A 19,130-nucleotide genomic window follows, 5' to 3' on the forward strand; every position below is an offset into this window, starting at 1 on the left:
GTAACGGCAGTGCTCTCACTTTACACTGGGGGAAAGATGTTCATATTCAGTTTTCAGTACTGTTTGGTTATGGTCTACAGGGCATAAGAAGAATTTCATGGGTTTGGCATACTCTTGCCTTTTAATGTGCCTGTTCCATAGACATTAACCCTGAAATGGTTGCACACTATAGCTGATTTAACAGGAGAGAGAACAAGTACTGTGCTGCTGTTGCTTTTGTGTTCCTATTGCAGCAAGAGTCAAGCCCACAGTACAACAGACTTTGTGCACTTCATATTTCAAGATGCTCTCGCTGAACTGATGTTTCCCACCCACCATGAAAAAATAAGTACTTTGTTCCGAAGAATAGCATGGCAAGTTCCCAGGGCAGGCCAGGAGAGTCACAGATCTGAACAGACTGGGCTTCACACATCATAAGGGTCACAAGTTTAAAGCAGACAGTACTGCAGACCAAATGACTGAACACAACGTCTACTGCTTCCCTGTCAAAAGCAGCAGAGCTCAGCAAATGGGTTCTTGGAATGAAGGGTGTCTTTGAGGACTCAACTGATCATTTTTGTCCAAATTTCACATTCTAATACTACAGAAGAAGGAAAAGAGTACTAGTTTGAGTAACATGAATGAATCATTCTAGTAACATTAGAAAGTCTCTTCTTGATTTCAGGAGACTTTGGGTTGGGATCCTCAAGGGGTTCTGTAAGAAAGACCTGGGAAGTGATACACCTACCGCAGACAGAAGGACCTCTTCCATGAGATGATCTCTAACAGTGTAGGAAATGAATTCAGTATATGGTGCAGACATTAACTATAATGTAAAACCCCCATATTTTGGCTTTTATTAACTACTTCTTTAACAACCAAAAAAAAAAGAGAGAGAGAAAGGAATCAATGTTGAAATAGTCCCAAGTTCCTGTACAACCCAGCTTTAAGTCCCAAGTTCCTGTACAACCCAGCTTTACTGACCAAGAGGTCATGGGGAACATGCCTATTAATGTGTCATCACCTTATAATTCTTTTGTACATGCCCTATAGGACCGGGATCCGAGAGTGAGCTGCTGATTTAAACAAACAGATGGGAACCAAAGCAATGGGAGACAATAAGCAAGTGAGTCAACCAGAGAAATTCCTGTTCAGAATCTCACAGACATTGGTGAACAGGTCTGCTGTGCCCTTTGGACTCACTCATATAAGCAGAAAATCCTGTCAGATTAAGTTTTAAAGTATTTCAGATAACTACAGCATTTTCTTGCTTTCACACACACAACAGTTACTCTGGACTGAAGCAATTCTTCAGCAAGCAACAAATCAGTGCTACACTCTTTCCAAATCAGCTCTAAATCCAGAGCACTGACACAATTTGTGACAGCAAAGAGATGAGGATCTGAATTCTGACAAGTTACCTTAATCATGGGTTTTAAATGAGCTATTTTCATAACTGATGTGCATTCTAAATCATCTTGGACAATCTCTCACACAGAACAGGATCCAATCAGCAGGAAATATTGTGCCCTTAGAAAGGCTGTAGAATTGGACTGCATAGGGGTAGAAATGTAGAGCTTAGCTCTTAGTACAAAAATAACAAGGCCTGAAATTCAGCATCTCACACAACTACATCTGGGTGATGAGGTTTTATGGGCAAGAAAACAGTATCATAAATCACTTCACTGAAATCATTACAGTCCAAAACCAAACCAAGAGCAACATTAGGAGTGAAGGAGCCTAAAAAGTAACTTCAAATAACATACAGAGGCAATTTATAGAACTCAAAATCCACACACAAACGTAGCAAATGTAATGAATGTACCACACTTGATAACGATCTCATCATGAAAAAATAGTGTTTTATATTAAAATTGCAATATTTTGTTGTTTTTATCAATACAGTGGACTTAAGGCTATAGAAAATTTGATGGCTTCAGTCATTTTGTCTTGATTCTGAGTTCAACCATGCTGGTTTTAGAATGAAAAACCTGAAAGATTTATAATTGCACTGTTGTATAACTATATACTGGTTTGAAATGATCCAATCAGTCACATCTACAATGCTTCACTCAACCAGTGTGACTATTCTGTGTCTTACACTTGCTGTGGTATCTTGCACATGTGCCAGGTGACACTAAAATGCACATCAATACACTCATTTGCTTTGTCAGTGGTTTATTCACTGTGTATTACGGATAAAAACCTACACAAAGCTCAAGACTGAAGAATGAAGATGAGAATCTCAGCATGAGTCAAAGCTCCCTTATTCTTTCATGAGACTTGTGACTCTTAACACCAAACCAGCAACTAAAACTGTGATGAGGCATATCAACTGTTCAAAGCCTTACAGCTTCAAAATATCAAAGGCTATAGGGGAAGACACGTTTGCTGCTTTGCACTTTAGTCTTGGCCTACATACTATTCATAACCCACTCCAATGCTCCATAAAAGCTTTCAACTCCCCACCAGCAGACACACATACATGGAAAAACATAAACCTAAGTGACAGACAGTTACCTTACAGTGGTCTGATATGCTTTAATATCAAGATACTAGCACATCTGACTGTCTCACACTGCTGGCATTTAAAGTTAATCTATCTTAGCATTGCTGATGTCAATGTAAAAGGGACACAAAAGCAGCAACCCAGCACAGAAATAACCCAAGAGACTGATCTTTTTCTTTTTTTTCTTCTTCAGCTCTTACTAAAACTACTCTTTTTCATATCAGGTGAAACTTCAGAAGAGATGAACATTTCTTTGGTTTTAGTCATCTATTTCCTACACTATTACTATCCTGCCTACACACAAGAATATAGGCAACTTCTTTCATGAGCTGGTCTGTCAGATTATTAAATAGATTACAGAGGAAGAATCACTTTAGAAAAAAATACCTACTTGGAAACAAAGAAACCTGCAATGGAAGAAAGCTCTCAGACTGCCTTTTGTTAAAACAACATGTTCATCAATTACCATTTATTAAGGCCAAATTACATCAAAGCAGCAATTTTCAAGCCTGTGACATACTCAGACCACCAGTAAACATTCTGAGTGTACTATGAATAATGACTCCATGTGATCATTCCCATTACCTTATAAAAACAGTAAGATTATCTGTTCAAAACATGGTTACTTTGCATATCAGATTTCCCATAAGTATATTCATGACGTGACCAACAAGTTCATCAGTAACAACCACACTCCCAAACACACCTTTCAAGGCAAATATATACAAAGAACCACAGTACAATGAAGATACTCATACAGACTTTCAGATAACACAAGAACCACGAAGCCACTTAAAAATAATGGCTTTCATCTTTAAGACTCCTCCACATACAGAATTGTAATCCCTTTAGTGTCTCCTGTGAAATGCTGCAGAAGAATATAACTGGGGGGTATTCTAAACTCTTAGAGAAATAAACCATTCTACCGCCTGAATACTGGTTAGAGTAATCACTGGTTTCATTTTTATTTCACAATACGTGATGTTTCTCTGCCCATGCATCGGTCATACTGCACACATTTAAGGTTTATGACTGTAACTAAATCCACCTTATTTAATCATTCTAGTAAATCCACACCTAAGTAGAAACTACTAAATTAACAGTACACTAAATATACCTGGTAGACAACGATACCAGTAAAACAGAGAAGTACAACGAAAAATACACTTGTTTAAGTGCATGACAGAGAGACACCTGAAGAGATTAGCAAACACACTTCATCCATGCTTCAGAAGAATTGCTACTGTTTACCACTGAACTATATTCAAGGCCACTTCTGTTTTTCTGATAATCTATAAGGTCTACTATGGGCAGAAAATATACATTAAAACAAATATTTGGAACAAAACCCCAAGAGCTGGGGCAAGGCTTGTGTATCAAATCCAGGTTTCCTCATACAACAGAAAACAACTGATGGCAACGGAACCTTGATGGTGACTCACACATTGTTCATGCACAGAAGTCAGCTCAAGAGCCCCTACATGATCTGGTGGGTGGCATCGGGGTTGGTTGGCTTGTTTTAGAGCATTTAATCCCAAATGTCATCAGTTATTTTAGGAAACTTGCTGATGTTTTAATATACCTTGGCTGCGGAACAAGGCACAAGCTCTGTAATTAACTTCTGCTAAACTGTGTGATTGTCCATCCCACAGCAAATCTTCTCCAGCTCCCATCTCACTAAGGTAAAGTAGCTCGTGGAGCACAAGGTCCCTCATGTTTTGACAAATGGCACATCCCATTTCCACACATCACTTCCACAGCATGTGTGCCCTGAGTTCAGCAGTAGCAGTCATTTTTCTCCTTCTTGGTAGCTGGTGCAATGCTGTGTTTTTGACTTTCAGCCTGGGAACAACGCTGATAACACAGACGTTTTTAGTTGTTGCTAAGTAATGTTTACTCTGACCAAGGACTTTGTGAGTCTCATGCTCTGCCAGGGAGGAGGGGAAGCCGGGAGGAAGCAGAGACAGGACACCTGACCCAAACTAGCCAAAGAGGTATTCCTTACCACAGCACGTCATGCCCAGTATATAAACTGGGGGCAGTTACCCAGAAGAGCTAGATCACTGCTCGGGTCGGGCTGGGGATCAGTCGGCAGCTGGTGAGGTGTTGTATTCTCTCCCTTTGTTATTTCGCTTATCATTATTATTATTGGTGGTAGCAGTAGTGATTTGTGTTATACCTTAGTTACTGGACTGTTCTTATCTCAACCCGTGGATTTACTTTCTTTTGATTCTCCTCCCCATCCCTCTGGGAGCTGGGGGGGGAAGAGGGGCAGAGTGAGTGAGTGGCTGTGTGGTTCTGGGTTGCCAGCTGGGCTTAAACAACAGTGTGCAACACAGCTGCCGAGAGGAACTAGAACCAGAACTTCTCAAGGCAAAAAGCAGAGAAAGACACTTCCCTGCACACGTTTCCCAGCCTCCCAGATTCAAAGCCTGCCAAGATGTCACACACAAACACTGCAACAGGACACAGACCAAGAGCCTTTAGAGCCTAAATATGCTATTTATCTCTCTTCATGATCCCCAGTTCTCCAGTCAGAGTCATGACAGGGAGTTTTACCCATTTTCTACATGATGGAATTTTACTTTTGCACACACAGCCCTGTCCATAGGTGACAGGCTATTCATAAACCTGGTTGTCCCAGAAAACTAAGATTTCTTTCACCAAACCATTGCCACTAAACACTGATTTCCTACCAGGTCTATCCCAACAGGCATGCTGCAAAGTCCTGTGTTATCCCACACAGTCATTAAGCCATCACACTTGCTTCTGTTTTCTTTTTCCTTTAAACTAAAACATTCAGTTGCTAAACCAGTATTTATCACCTCTCACTTCTACCCTAAGTTCAGCCTTTTTGCTGCACCATCAAATCCTATCCTTAAGTTGAGTGAAATTGCTCCAATTGTCTTTATTCCACACTCACCTGTGAATGCTGTAATTTACACAGGAATCTGCGAAAGGGCATGGCATGAGTCTCCCATTACCCACCTACAACTTCTCATTCCCAAATCACTCCTGGTTATTTTCACTTTTTATCCAGCGTCTCCTTCACAGAAACAAGCAACTTCAATCTGTAGATTCAGCATTCCTCAATTCAACTAGTTATACCTCTGTCCTCTGCCTTTCATGCTGTAATTTCTTCCAGCAAAGATCTCCCTGTATTACTTCTCATTTTCTGAACCAATCCTAAAATATAACCTGTCTAATTCTGTCAAATTTCCTAATGGTGCTGGCACAGCCTTATCCTGCCCTATCATTTCAGGTCACCTCAGCCTCAGCCTCAGTCTGTGCTTATCTACTGCCAAAATTTCAGTGTCTTTCTGAGGTGCTAAAGGATGCTTCTTGCACCAAAATTGAGAATGACCACAGAAGGGAAGTCTTATTTCTATTATATTGGCTCACTGTCTGTATACTGTTAACTGTGCATTTATAAAGATTTTCTTGTGTTCATCTCCACTCCTCTTTCCATTTTTATGTCACTTAAGCTCTGAGAGTAGCTATTTTAATGCAGAAGTGCATTTGGTCTCAGTCTGCGTCTTTTCCATCACCTTCCTTCCTGACAGTTTCCACATCTGGTTTGACACAATCCAGTCTTTAATTTGAGAGTCTGTTCTAGAAGCAATTCCTTATGCATGAAATTTGGTTTTCTACTCAACAAGTGTGACAACCTGATTATACTGACTTTTTAAAAACATATTTGCTTTCCTCTTCCCCATTTGTTTTGTTATTCTTTCTAAACCCCCAGCAACCACCACATTCCTCTCCAGATTATTTCTGTCCTTTTTATTTCTCCACACTGGTCATAAAAAAATGCAAACATCCCAAATTCCTGCCAGTCATTTCTTTATCTTTACCCGTAGTTCACCAGGCAATTTAATTTAACTATGCATATGTTTTCTTCTCTAAAATACAAATAACAGTAGGGTGGGGTTTTTATAAAGATTATCACAGTGCTATCCACTAAAGTCAAAGAGGAATGTTACTCTGATTTTCATTTTTAGAACATTGCTAAAATGGATTGTTGAAATAGACTGTAGGATTAGGCACAAAGCCAGTCCTTTTCTCTCATCATAAACTTATTTTTCTTTTTATCTTTTTGCTAGACAGTATTAATAAGATTTCATATTGAACTATAAAGATAAGTTATTTCAGTAGCAGTTGTATTCTATATGCACACATCCATAACATACAGGGATTTATCAGTCACTTACAGATGACTCAAGGAGGAGGGAAACGTTCAGCATATCTTCAGATGGTATTACATTAACTTATCACCTGGGCTTTTATCTGTTTTTTCCCTATCTCTATTGCCTGAAGATGAAACTCCCAAATTACTACAAGGCATCATAAGCAGTCTGTAGTTGTCCAGACATGCTCACACCTCTTTCCATGTGCCAACCCTGGCACTTGTGCAAAAAAACCCATATGACTGCTAACAGATAACATATTGCCGTGGTCAAACAGAGGCAAAAGTGGTGTTTGTGGTGCTACCACCAGCAGAATAAGAACATATCTGTCGTGGCTTAAACCCTAGCCAGACAGCTTGTTCACTCACTCCCAGTGAGTGGTGCCGGGCTGAGAGCAATCGAGGGCACACCACCACCCCCCCACCACCCCCCCAGGGCTCTCCCTTTCCCCGCTCCCAGAGGAACGGGGAGGAGGATCGAAAGGGTGCAACTCCCACGGGCTGAGACAAGAACAGTCCAGCAACCAATGTACAACACAAATCACCACCGCTACTACCAACTACAACAACGATAAGAGAAAATAACAAGGGAAGAGAATATAATACCACCGGCCAAGAAACGAGTCCCACCTGGAAGCCCATGTCGTTCTGGGTAACTCCCAGTTACCCCCCACCCCGGGCATGACGTGATGTGGTATGGAATACCTCCCTGGCTAGCCCGGGTCAGGCGCCCCATCTCTGCTTCCTCCCGGCTTCCCCTCCTCCCTGGCAGAGCATGAGCCTCACAGAGTCCTTGGTCAGGGTAAACATCACTTAGCAACAACCAAAAACATCGGTATCACCAGCACTGTTCCCAGGCTGGAAGTCAAAACACAGCACTGCACCAGCTACCACAAAGGAGAAACATGACTGCTACTGCTGAACCCAGGACATTATCTTACACTAGCAGTCCAAGTGACCACAGAGCCACAGGATGAGAAAATCAGACTGCTACTTTACATTGAGTGGTATATACTTAACAAAATGTTCACAGTTCTAACATTAGCTAGTTTGCAACAGTATCTATCCCATGCAGTGCCAGATTATTGTTATCCCTGGTGACCTGAATTATTATTAGACTGCAAAGCCCTTCCCAATTCTCTTTTCAATTTATGCTTCCCAGTCAGAATACCAGAACACACTGTTTCCTCTATTTCCCCTTACACCTATCTCAAAAGGCAGCTAAAAAGATTTAAAGATTTAAAACCAAAACACCTCTATTTTGATGTGAGTAGTCAAATGAAAACCAAATGATGTTAGCATAAAAGACAATTACTCTTAATTTAAAGGGCATCTGATTAAACAGGGAGATTTAGGTCAGATATAATGAAGTTCTTCTCTGTGAGGGTGGTGAGGTGCTGGCACAGGTTGCCGAGAGAAGCTGGGGCTGCCCCATGCCTAGCAGTGTTCAAGGCCTGTTTGGACAGGACTTGAAGCAACCTGGTCTAGTGGAAGGTATCCCCGCCTATGGTTGGGTATTGGAATTGGACGACCTTTAAGGTCTCTTTCAATCCAAACCATTCCAGGATTCTATGATAACTTTTAAAAGCTAGAGGTGACAGCACATACCATCCACAGTTTATAAAGCAATTAACACCATTTCAAAGCTGATTGATACTAGCACAAATGACAGTATACAGTGACAGTAAATGAGAAGGGGGGTTGAGCATTCCAAAACATATATCTCCTTGTTGCTAAGAATTTATGTTCAAATCAATTCCCATCACCTCCATCCATACTCCATTTGCCAGCTGATAAATCTTACAGCGCGTCATTGAGGGAAAGCAGCCATCATAAATTATCAGAACATGGGTGACTGTCAGAAATCATAACTAGAGCTGCTGCTCTGCCATGTTCCTCAAGTGCAGCCTCACCTTGGCAGATGGTCCCATTCCCCACGTATCCGGGTTTGCAGGTGCAGCTGTGTCCCCTCACAGTGTTGGTGCAGATAGCATTCTCATCACAGCTCTGGTGCCGGCTGCCACACTCATCATGCTCTGCATGGGGGGGAGTAAAAGAATAACAAGTTACAGGCAATGCAGTGAGCTCTGAAGTGTGGCAGCTGTGGCAGCTGAAAACCAAGAGGAATGACAAGGTTGCCCCAACGGGAGCTTGGCATTGGAGTCAGTGACTGGCCTGGTCTAGTTAGGAAACCCTGCAGCATGTGCATAGTGACACTGGAGCACTGAGGTTCAAACCAGGAACAAAGAACTGGTGAGCAGGCAAAGTACAACCATGCCGAAGACCCATCACAGAAAAATATCTGCAGTGTAGACTCACTTTTACAGCAGTGTCCATCACCAACAGTGAGAAGCATAAATACAGGATAAGTGAACCCAAGAGGAGCCCTAACAGCGCACCCTTTAAACACACAGCTCAGTTGTCAGTGACACACGCTGAGCTCCTTCTCTAACAGCACATAACATCTGACATTTTTAGAGCACCGTTCATAGCATCAAACCCCAAAAAGGCTCCCAGAGCAATGGGCCAGATGTTTCTTTCATCCAGCAACTTGAACTACTGCCACTGAGCCTAATTTGCTGCAGCTCCTGCACTTTGCTACACTTTGTTCTGGCAAAGCGGCAGTCAGAGGTGGCAGGGAACTGACCCTGGAGTTTATCACTGATTTCTGCAATTGCTATCAGTTTCCCTCCTGCAGTAGGATTGCAGAAAGAAAACTGGAATATTTCACACTTTTTCACTGGTGGATTTACAGTTTTGTTCTGTGGAATCAAAAGGATGCAGTAAAACTCCTTAAAACCATACAAAGGATAAGAGACAATCAAAAATCAGCATCTGGAATCCTCCTCCAGAGGATTCATTTATGCAATTGAAACCATCAAGCTGTGAGGAAAAATGTATCCCTTTCTGGAATTAAAGATTTGCTGAAATACAGCAGTGAATAAAGGATGTTCAAAGGATTACAGACTAAATTTAGCCTTCTACAGACCACAGACAGAGGTAGTGCTTCTAAATCATGAGCAAAACACGCATTTTTACAGACTCTGAATTAAGCCCCTTGGAAGAACCTCTCCACTAAGGGCAACAGGATCAGAGGCTTTGCTAGGGTCAAGTTAAGCTCCACAATGCCCTCGCTTTGCTATAGGGTAGAATGACAGCCCCTTTCAAGATAACTCAAGAGAAATATGAAGTTGAATGGTGGATTCCAAGGAACCCTCTAAACCAAATACTTCTGCAACACTGTTGATAACTATTTGCAGAACATGTCCCCGACATATGTTTTCTAGTTTTCAAATGCATTTGACAACAGAATAATATGGATTGTAACTATTCTCTTTGAAAGAACATCAAAGTGATAGAACAACATATGCTCACTCTTTGCTTTAAGCAAGAAACTCTCATACACACTCATTCCAAGGCGCCTGGCTTCAGCTGATAAATGCAGCTTACATTTACGCTATTAGTCCATGCTGGTCCAGAGCTCTGCTTAGGAATTCCCCTCAGCTCCTTGCCAGTTTTCAGACACCTCATCCTCTGAATGCCAGGCTGCTTCACAGGCTGCCTGCTCTCTCCTTCATATTTGAATGACCTGTACCACAGCCTGAATCTTACCATTCTGGTCTCAGGGTGCTCAGAGTGCTGGGTCAGACAGAAAATCTTCCAGGGAAGTGCTTAGCAGGCAGTTGAAGCTGAATGCTGCTTTCTTTTAAGAGATACCCTCTCCATAATGTCTCCCTAGTTACTGCCATTAGTTTGCATGTGTTTGTATTCAGATTAAACTGAAAATGTTTTTGCGACAAACTCCTACACAGACAACAACATTCCTACTCAAACAATTGCCAAAATTAGCTGATTACCTGCTCAGCACTTCAGCTATCAACAAAAGATTTCCCAGGGCTAAAGTGTTTTGCCAAAATACACATGGGATTGTACTCTGCTGTGTTGTTGTAGGACTTGTGAATCAGCACATTTACCACTCCCGCAGATGTACAGATGTGACAATACCAGAAGAGTGAGCCCTGATAAAGCTGCTTTGCCACAATCACACTGAAAACAGACGTCAGGTTTTCTCTCAACTGATATAATGTGAAGATTTAGGAACAAATCTGAACATTGGAACATCCTTCCTGGGACATCCTGATGCTGCCAGCACAAGGAGGACTGAGGTAAATGTATCTGCATGAGGAATCCCAAGATTTCTTAGCAGAAATAGAGCTGCAACAATGGGAACTTTAAGTTTTCCCTGGTGTGGAGATGTCTATAGATGATGCTGCTACATGCCCAATAAGAATGAGAATGCATTGTTTTTCTGCAAGGTACAAAAAACTTTTAGTCCCAATGGAAAAATCCTTAAGATTCTGTCAGTAGGGAGTTAGCTCCAGTTTCCTTCTCCCTCACAAGAGACCATCCTTTGGAGCACTTGGCGTTCACATTGGGAAGAGAGCATGGGAAGTGCGCTCATGTTTTGTCTAAACGCAAAGGAGACTATGACTAATTTCAAAGAACATCACCCATTCCAGCACTTCAGACGGAATCTGCTGCTCCTTTAATGTTCTGGTAAATATTATGAGACTGACAGCAATCAAACACTGGAAGAGAAGGACACTGAAACAAGTCAAAGGAGTCACAAACAGCATCATTCCAAAGCACCAATGAGGTGAGAGCTGAGACAAAAATCTCAAAAGTCTTATCTTCCCTTGACTATTTCCCCTTCAGCTGAAAGTGAGAAGCACAGGAAAGAGGACTTGAAAAAGTCTTCTTTATTTTATACCCACACACATATATACACGTAGATGTAAATAAATATGCTGCCATGCTCAGGAATGAAACTGTCAACATTAAGTGTGAATGAAGTCATCCATCACTCTGTGACTTCTATTTGTTATATTATACAGACAAAAGGAGCTTACAAACAAAGACAAAAAGAACTGGCAGCTTGCTAAGAAGGACAGTACTGTGGGATGAAATTTCTTGACCCAAAACTAATTCCCCTGGATTAGTAATATCCATTTCAGAAAACATGTACCATTTCAGAAGAAGAGTTACAACAGCAACACCACTCTTTGGTTACAAGCAAGTATCTTGCTTATGAAATCTCTGAAAATTAGCTTCAGCGTTAGCATTCCTATTACTCAGGAATCCTGGTCATTGCCACCTCTAATTAATTCCATGCTTTGTCAGTGGTAAAGACACAACATCAGCTGCTTTCTTGTACCTCTGGTATCCTCTATGAAGTGAGGATATCACAAGAAGAATCAAATATCAATGCCTGGATTACCTTCTACTTAATCTATTTTCCCTACAAGCAGACATGAGGTATATGAAAAGACACATCATCTCTGAAGCTTCAGCTCATCTGTCCCTGTTTTGAAGCCAGCAAGTCAGAGCTAATACACAAAATACACATTTAAACCTATTTGCATAAAAACCTTCTAGAATTCCCAAAAGCTTTCATGAACTTTTCCCAAAATCCTCAAGAGTATCTTATTTTCGTTGAACCTGAATCAGGCCAGCTTGTAAAGCAAAGACCATGAAGTCCATTCTTTCCCCAGCATTTATCTGAGCACTCAGAAGATCACTGGGTGGAAGAAATTAGTCCTCCTTTTATGAAAACCTATCCTCGCCACCGGTGTGGTCTGACTCAGTGCAATCATGACCTGTATCAACTGTGGGTGTCCTCTATGCACACATTAAGCTGTGTTATGATTTAGAAGAGCTAAGGCCTTCACAGACTCATAGAAGTGTTTGGGTTGGAAGGGACCTTAAAGTTCTTCCAGTTCCAAACCCCCGCCACAGGCAGGGACACCTTCCACTAGACCAGGCTGCTCCAAGCCCCGTCCACGTTGGTTTTGAGCACTGCCAGAGATGAGGCAGCCACAGTTCTCTGGGCAACCTGTGCCAGTGCCTCAGCACCCTCACAGGGAAGAACTTCTGCCTAATGTCTCATCTCACTCTCCCCTCTGTCAGGTTAAAGCCATTCCCCCTTGTCCTGTCCCTACAGGCCCTTGTCCAAGGCCCATCTCCAGGTTTCTTGTAGCCCCTTTAGGCACTAGAAGCTGCTCTAAGGTCTCCCCTTAAGAAGCCTTCTCTTCTCCAGGCTGAACAAGCCCAGCTCTCTCAGCCTGCCTTCAGTGCAGAGCTGCTCCAGCCCGTAGAACATCTCTTATTTTAAACCAAAATCTCTAAAGAAAACTTCTGTGTGAAGAAGGTGTCACTGGAAAGTCAGCCCTGGGTAACTGCTTGCCTTGGCAAACTGAAACTGCATCAACTTGAACCAATGCCCACTCTGACAGCACTGCAGCTCTGGGACACTGATGTTTACGCATGTGGGTAGTGTTACATGACGGCACGTGCACAGTGGCTGAAGTATTACAGTTGTCTCTGCTTTGTTCACAGGGAACCTAATAAAACTCAAGTTTATCTTGATGATTAGAATACTCAGGAGTGTCCGACAGAATCCATTCAGTACCACATGGCCTTACAGAGATAACAATCACAGAAAGCAAAGTTAATTCCCCAGAAAATAGTTTCTGGTAGATTGGTAGTTGCACATCCTATTATAAGAAGCACCAATGCATCTTAGAAATAGCAGAAAACCTGAACATAGACTATTCATGTAATCACAATGATTTTAGGGCACACACAAGTATCTTCTTTTTCCTGAAATCCCAGAGAAGAAACCAGGCACAGTAGAATAGGAAAACACAGACTGTCCCCTGATGAAGTCTCAATAACATGAAATGAGTAAGAAACTGCTGAAATAAGTGCAATTATCAGAGTGCCATAGAGAGCTATGACTACCCTGTAACCCCCCACTGCTGTGCCTGCTTGAGGTAGAGGCACCCCAACCAAGCCAACACCACAGCACACCAACTTCTGCAGCATCAGCAGCCAAAAATGACTACGGGCACAGGTAAAAAACAACAGTTGGCAAGTACCTGGCACAGCAGAACACCAAGAACACGACTAAACTCCACACTGCCGACAGAACATTGCCTCTGCTAGCAACTGTAGTAGCTGCACCTTGAGCAACAGCAGAATCATCAGTCATGATGCATGTCATCTGTGAAGCCACTGGGTCAAATTTTGAACAGACCTTTAGCTTTCTTCAAAGCACAGGTTCCTCTTTAAGATGACGAAGTGTCTGCAGGCTGTACAGCTCCTGCACACCTCCAATATTCAGCAGCTCCTACATTAACATGTAACCTGCTGATGGCTGAGCACTTCAAGTATAAACAGGAATATTCCAACAAGGACAAAATAGTAAGCGACCCTCAGGTACCCTTATTTCTGTAACATCTTCCATATTCTTACTCGTTTAACCAAATCTTACTGAGGAATGACATAATTGTTTTGTGATACTTGAAAAATACCTTCTGTGATGGGCTATGCAGAGCTGGAAGAATGCAGCAGGAAAAGCAGGAAAAGGGGTGGTGGGGAGAGTGGCACACAAAGATGTTGTCTGCCTGAGGTAATGTATTGTGCATAAAGCCACCCACACCATATTGCAAAACTGTTTGTAAGTAAAAACAACCACATATAAATCATTCAGAACACATGCAAAGTAAAAAAAGGGATTTGTTTGGCATGGATTTATACAGACAGATGCACAAATACCCAAACGCATAAATAAACAATTACAGGTAAATACATATTTTCTCTGTTCCTGTGTAAACGAAATGGAGTGTTTGGGAAAGGTTCCAGGCAGCTCTGACAATGAGCATCAGAAGAACTGTCAGTAATCAAAGATGGCCCATTTCTGCACTTTGAAGTTTTGAGTATTATGAATATCCACATTTTTACTAAAGAGATCTTTTCAATGAACTCTTTCTCCATTATACAGGAGGAAGATGGCCTTGGCTTATACTTTGTGTGGGTATTTTTTAAAATGCATTTTTCAGAGCCACTGAAGAATTTCCAGGATGCTTCTGCTTTCCCATGCTGAAAGAGATACCACCATTGGACTTACTGGATTTGGATGGGCTCTAAAGGCAGAATCTATCCAGACCCCCCGTATATGCTTGGAATACCTCAAGTGTTTGTAGTGTTGCACACTTGGTCTAAAATATTTCATAGAAGATTAGAACCATAGATTGAAAATATGCAGCAACCAACAAATAGTAAACCTGAGAACCTTTTGGTCAAGAGTCGTAACTAACTGTAGCATCAGGATCACCTTCCCTGCACAGTTCAAAACCCCATACTGGATTTCAAACTTAGGATTCCTAAAATGTACATTTGACATAGGATCTATTTTTCAGCGCTGATGTTTTTATCTTCATTCCCTTTAAATAAGGATGCTCTTCAAAAAAGGCCCAACATTGGCATGCAATTACTGGAGACATAACCCATGGAATGGTATTTCACCACAGCTATTCTTAGTTCTCCTTACAAGAAAAGGCCCCAGTTTAAACATGCTTACAAGATGGAAACTATTTTCTTATTATTAGGGTCTTCTTCAATTAGTTCCTCAAAGCCTTCATACTTGAATAATAAAACATTCCTCTTTGGAAAACACCATCCAAAGATACTATTTGTATTGATTCTGACTTTTACAGCACTGAAAGGAAATCTAAGTTGTTCTCTACACTGATGAGATGACAGTCACCTTCTGGTGTATATAACCACAAAGGCAGCAAACACTTCTATACACTATGAGCCTGACAATAGAGAGGCAACTCACTGACGGAACAGTGGTCCATCAGATGCCCCCATTGTTTATGAACACAGAGGCCATTTGTATGGAATCCAGGCCCTAATGTAAAATTAATCAGCTCTCTAGCAACAGTCAAGCAACAGCCTTTGGAAACTCAGAAAGGAGAAAGCCATCTCTTCAAGTTCTTTTAAAAGGAAGCAATGCTTTGTTGCATGGCATTAGGATTTGGATGTCCATGTAACAACTATGGCTTTCAAAAGAAGAGATTAAAAAACTGAATTTAGGAAGAATTGTGGACTGAGTGGAATCAGGATTTCAGTTCCTGAGTTCTGATAAAACAAAAGGGATGGCTTTAAAAGAGACAAAATAAAGGGAAGCATCATTCAGAACACACAGGAAGAATCTGTGCCAGCAAACCAGGGCACATGAAAAGCAACAAGGTGCTTGGTGACAGCCAGCATGGCTTCACTAAGGGGAAATCCTGCCTGACCAATTTGGTGGCCTTCTATTATTGGGCTACAGAACTGATGGACAGGGGTAGAGCAGTTGATGCCATCTACCTGGACTTGTGCAAAGCATTCGACACTGTCCCACATGACATCCTTGTCTCTAAATTGGAGAGACATCAATTTGATGGATGGACCATTCGGTGGATAAAGAACTGGCTGGATGGCCGCACACAAAGAGTTGTGGTCAATGGCTCAATGTCCAGCTGGAGACCAGTAACGAGTGGTGTCCCTCAGGGATCGGTGTTGGGACTGGTCTTGTTCAACATCTTCGTCACTGACATGGACAGTGGGATTGAGTGCGCCCTCAGCAAGTTTGCCAATGACCCCAAGCTGTGTGGCTCCCTTGATACGCTGTAGGGAAGGAATGCCATCCAGAGGGCCCTTGACACACTTGTGAGGTGGGCTGATGCCAACCTCATGAAGTTTAACCATGACAAGTGCAAGGTCCTACAGCTGGGTCGGAGCAATCCCAGGCACAGCTACAGGTTGGGCAGAGAAGAGATTCAGAGCAGCCCTGTGGAGAAGGACTTGGGGGTGTTGGTCAATGAGAAAATGAACATGAGCCGGCTTCAGTGTGTGCTCACAGCCCAGAAAGCCAACCGTATCCTGGGCTGCATCAAAAGGAGCGTGACCAGCAGGTCGAAGGAGGTGATCCTGCCCCTCTACTCTGCTCTTGTGAGACCTCACCTGGAGTATTGTGTGCAGTTCTGGTGTCCTCAACATAAAAAGGACATGGAACTGTTGGAACAAGTCCAGAAAAGGGCCACGATGATGATCAGGGGACTGGAGCACCTCCCATATGAAGACAGGCTGAGGAAGTTGGGGCTGTTCAGCCTGGAGAAGAGAAGGCTGCGTGGAGACCTCATAGCAGCCTTCCAGTATCTGAAGGGGGCCTATAGGGATGCTGGGGAGAGAGTCTTCATTAGAGACTGTAGTGACAGGACAAGGGGTAATGGGTTAAAACTTGAACAAGGGAAATTCTTTCCTGTTAGGGTGGTGAGGCACTGGAATGGGTTCCCCAGGGAGGTTGTGAATGTTCCATCCCTGGCAGTGTTCAAGACCAGGCTGGACAAGGCCTTGGGTGATATGGTTTAGTGTGAGGTGTCCCTGCCCATGGCAGGGAGGTTGGAACTAGATGATCTTAAGGTCCTTTCCAACCCTAACTATTCTATGATTCTATGATTCTATGAATTAGAAACGAGCTGCACACATCAAACAAGGAATGACACTGCAGATGGGAAGCTGGTGACAGATAACAGCTAATTGCAAACCCACACAACCCTCGGGGTGGGAAGAAATCTCTATTTTCCCCTACATACAAAAACTAAAGAAACAAAGTCAAGTCTCTTTATGCCATTCAGAACTTCAGACATACAAGCTCACACTGTCCATTTCCACACAGAAACAGGAAGGAGGAACACGGCGCAGAACAGAAAAGCTGTTCCTTGACATAAAGACATGCTGCAACTTCAGCCTTATGAGGAGTTAAACATGCAAATACTGCAGAAATACCAGATTTTCCATTCTTTCAATAGGAAATTACTTTTTTGTAATTTATGACACAACGAACAGCTCCTGGTGTTAAACATAAAATTATTTAGAATACATTCTCAAAGAGTAGACACAGGCTACTCATGGATAATTAGCAAGAAATAGTGGGGTTTAATGTGAATATAAAATTCTACATGGGCGCCCAGCTGCCTCTCAGAATAAAACCTCTTGAATGTTTCTTTTTTATTTAGAAACAAAATTCTTTCCTTGGCTTTCTGGCACCTGCTTAGATTTGGGTCACATTCACCTACCTACAGCAAGTTCATTTTATAAACTACTAATGGAAACCATGCTTATTCTTTTTATTCTATTTTGTTCTACTTTATTATAATGAACTCATCTTTCTCCAACTGTCTAGAAACCAATGTAACAAAATAATAAGATTCATGTTGCTAAACTGGCATTTAGTGAGGAACCCTGAGATTTGTCTCTGGGATTCAATTTCAACATTAATTATTAGCTGGTTTAGTTTAGATGTTCACATCACCACTAAATCTTCTTTGCAGTCATATATTAGAAAATCATAAACAAAACCCATGTAATCTTATCCATGCATTTACCATGTATCAGAATTAACATGATACATGGATATATCTATGGGAAAATGAAAAAAAAAAAATAAGCAAAGCAAAAAGAGGAAAATCTGAGAAAGTCACATTCTGAAAAACTCTGTTTCAGGTTTGGACACACACACTGACCCTGATAAGAAGGTCCCCAATCCTGATAAGAATATCCCCAACAATCTAGGTCAAAACTGGAAAACTCAGGAATCACTGGAATCATCCACCATTGCTTCCTTTCCAGTTACATTTTATGTCCCAAATCTTTTGTGTGTTTCAGTTGAGTAGACATGTCAAATTTGTCAAGAAGATTATAATAATGTTATTAATGTAGAAGAACAGCTACTAGATTGCTAGTGTGAAGATTCACAGTATCAACAGGGTGTTTGACATTGAATTTCCATGTCGTATGTACTAGTGAAATATTAACAACATTGACATGTACAGAAAGTCCAGAAGGTATCCTTAACAAACAAACAGGCTGATAATAAAATAGCAATACACCTGACTTGCTCTCAATTTACACTGGATGCTTTGCTGCAGATTTGTGGGCTTCTTTCTGAAAGCCAGATTATTCATGTTTGGATGCAGTACTGTCTAGTTGTTTAATGCTGACAAGTGATCTCAAGAAAAAAATCAGTATTTCAACACTACACACTAGGACAGCTCACGTGAATGTGCCAGAGGATTAATAATCAAGTAGTTTGCACAGAGAATCACTGAATCGACCAGGTTGGAAAATACCTTTAAGATCATCAAGTCCAACCCCAGGACTGTTAAGTCCACCACTACGTCTTCCATCTCAACATATTTCTCACCTAACAAAAACATGAGGCAACTTTGTCATTAGCAATGTGAATCTTTGATTCTAAAACCTGGCAAACAACTCTGTGGAGCACAACTGTGGAGAAAGGCATCAAATTCAGTTCAGACCAGATTTAGACAAGAAATTCATTACAAGAGTTTGGAGAGGTCTGCATGTAGTGGATTGAGATGCAAACTAAAGAATTCCAGTAAGGAAGAAACCACACTCCATTATCAGAAAAAAAAAAAAAAAAAAGCTCTTTTGCTACCTTAATGCTTTCAAGCATTGGCAAATTCATCCCATCAAAAGAATGAAGTCTTTTCCAAGGACAGTTTTTCACTGAGGAAGAAGCTGACATTCCGTATCCTGAAAGTC

General features: G+C 41.6%; 1 protein-coding gene across 3 annotated transcripts in view; it reads right to left on the reverse strand.

Annotated features, from left to right (window-relative positions):
* The window catches only part of NELL1 (neural EGFL like 1), a 289,435-nt gene that overhangs the window by 109,642 nt on the left and 160,663 nt on the right, over positions 1-19,130 (reverse strand). For all 3 annotated transcript variants that reach the window (XM_062607252.1, XM_062607250.1, XM_062607249.1), the window contains exon 14: positions 8,588-8,710. In XM_062607252.1, coding sequence (XP_062463236.1) covers positions 8,588-8,710 — 123 coding nt within the window. The remainder of the gene's footprint in view (positions 1-8,587; positions 8,711-19,130) is intronic.

This window comes from Pezoporus occidentalis, unplaced genomic scaffold (genome assembly GCF_034315485.1).
Source record: "Pezoporus occidentalis ecotype Australia unplaced genomic scaffold, CSIRO_AGI_Poc_V1 ctg121, whole genome shotgun sequence".
Lineage (NCBI taxonomy): Eukaryota > Metazoa > Chordata > Aves > Psittaciformes > Psittacidae > Pezoporus > Pezoporus occidentalis.